Here is a 2298-nt window from a genome sequence, read left to right on the forward strand (position 1 = left end):
ATAAATAGTTTCACATGGAGGTTGCTTATTATTTGCCCATACTCATACGTTAACCCTACATCTTCTGACTGTCAATGGTGGAATCCATCTCAGATCTTTATCACAATTATGACCAAACAATTTCAGTGAATTTGATTAAATTTCATAACACAATTTAGTTGCCAAAATACTTTACAAAAATAAAGAAATAAGGCACAAAATTAAAATTGGCCAAGTCAACTGTACGTCTATTAATTTTTTCATTTTTTCTCTTTCCTTTTTTTTGCTGATATTCAGTTATGGTTGGTGGGTTTCTTTTGTGTATGAAGCCTGACTTGGCCCAAGGGCCAAGCTCCCTCCCCCTGCTTCCAAGAAGCTCATTGAAAAGTCTGTCTTCTTCCCGTTGTTGGTAAAGTAAGGGCACTATGGCATGAAAGTTGAAATATTTGATAAAATTTTGGAGAACTCTTCTGAAAAATAATGAATTTGACTGATATAACCTCATAAAATCTCAGCACCACATGGTTAATTAGCATCCAGCTATGCTCTTAATTAAGAAGACATAGTTGTAGCAAAGTCATACATAGTTGCACCATCTAAAATGAACCTCTCATTTTGAACCCCAAATTAATTATAAATCACAAGATAATCTGCCTCTACTTCTATGTTTGCATTCCAAGTCATTAAGTCTATCAAATCTTCATGGCCGTGGAGACACTTGAGGCCGCGTCAGCCAAGTCAAACACCAATTGAGTGGTTTACATGGAAGTGGACTCTCACCCCAATAAAGAAAAAAGATCAGAAAAACGTACAAGAAATTGTCTACATGGTGGCTTTTCCACTTTGGCGTAGGCCCTGCGTCAATATAAACAAGGACCGGCACCGAAACTCACCGTTTACGTCAACTCGAGGGTGACCCAGTCCCAATTCGTAACCACAAATAAGCCTTCTCAAGTCCTCACATCTATGCTCTCCCATAGCCTCTTTTTTCCTATAAATGACACTGCCCTGAAACACCTTTTCATCCATCCCCTTTTCTGCAGATACTTTTCTTAGAGAGAACATTAATTAGTTACTACTTGTAATTAACTACTTTTCATTCATCAGCACCTACACATTTTAGAAAGAAAGATGGCTAGGCTCATATCCATGGCTGTTATAGTTGCTGTTCTGGCAGCTATGCTGCATTACTCAGCAGCCCAGACGGTGCATGTGGTGGGAGACAACACTGGGTGGACGGTGCCACAAGGTGGTGCAGCCACGTACACCTCCTGGGCTTCTGGTAAGCAGTTCGTGGTTGGTGATACTCTAGGTAACAAGCTCTATGCTCTTTCCTTTCTTCTTTTTCATTTTCATCCACCCTTCCTAAGAACTTGAAATATACGCAATCTTATTTAAAATTTGTTTTGGCCAAATTGAGATTAAATCAGTCTTTCATAAGTACTGTTTGGATTTTGGAAAATGAATCAAGCATTTATCTGTGTTTTTCAGTTTTCAATTTCGCCACCAACGTTCATGACGTCGCAGAACTATCAAAAGAATCATTTGATGCATGCGACTTTTCCAGTACCATTGGAAGTATCATCACAACTGGTCCAGCCAACATCACTCTCGCCACCGCCGGCAACCACTACTACGTCTGCACCATTGGCAGCCACTGCACCTCCGGCCAGAAGCTAGCCATCTCAGTATCAGCCACTCCCGGCGCCTCCCCTCCTTCTTCATCTACTGCAACCCCACCACCAACCACACAGGGTGGTGATTCTTCATCATCAACTGTTTTTGCTAGTGTGTTTGTCTCCTTGGTGTCTCTTGTCATCAGTTTCTTTCTTTAGGTAGCAGAGAAGATTCATATTGGACGACATTTTTTTGTGGGGTGTTCTTCAATAAGTTTGAGATTGATTTTTATGTTGTTGAGTTTTGTGTGACAACATTTATGTATTGTTTTTTAGCATATGATCAATAAAATTATGCTGGTTTAGCTTAATTTCGTTGTACTTTCTATTGTTACACTTCCATTTTCTCATCAATGACTTGGACAACCTTAAAATTAAGGAGATGAAGTCTTTCTTTCAGCTATATAGAAAGAGATTTACTAAGAAATAAATAAATAAAAGAACTTAAACTTAAGTCTTTCTTTTCTTTTCAAATTAAAGATAATCATTTTAAGGTTAAGGGAAGGAGTCCAAAGAAGGATATTGTAAAGGGGATAACCAAGTTAAGCACATAAGTCTTAGATAAAAAGAACTAGACAAAATAGATCTTAAGAGTACAAAAGGGGATGCTAAACAAGGATGTATGCATATGTATAAGAGGATA

The 2298-nt window shown here is 38.4% G+C and overlaps 1 protein-coding gene across 2 annotated transcripts; it reads left to right on the forward strand.

Moving 5' to 3' along the window:
- Positions 1–936: 936 nt before the first annotated feature.
- Positions 937–1966, forward strand: LOC100254203 (cucumber peeling cupredoxin). 2 transcript variants are annotated; one of them, XM_010656495.2, is made up of 2 exons: positions 937–1261; positions 1471–1966. In XM_010656495.2, the coding sequence occupies exons 1-2, from the start codon at positions 1111–1113 to the stop codon at positions 1812–1814; spliced, it is 495 nt and encodes a 164-aa protein (XP_010654797.1). In that variant the 5' UTR covers positions 937–1110; the 3' UTR covers positions 1815–1966. The 2 variants fall into 2 exon arrangements, with proteins under 2 accessions (XP_010654797.1, XP_002266874.1); XM_002266838.5 differs by having other exon boundaries at positions 948–1291.
- Positions 1967–2298: the final 332 nt, after the last annotated feature.

The sequence above is a fragment of the Vitis vinifera genome, chromosome 9 (genome assembly GCF_030704535.1).
Source record: "Vitis vinifera cultivar Pinot Noir 40024 chromosome 9, ASM3070453v1".
Taxonomy (NCBI): domain Eukaryota; kingdom Viridiplantae; phylum Streptophyta; class Magnoliopsida; order Vitales; family Vitaceae; genus Vitis; species Vitis vinifera.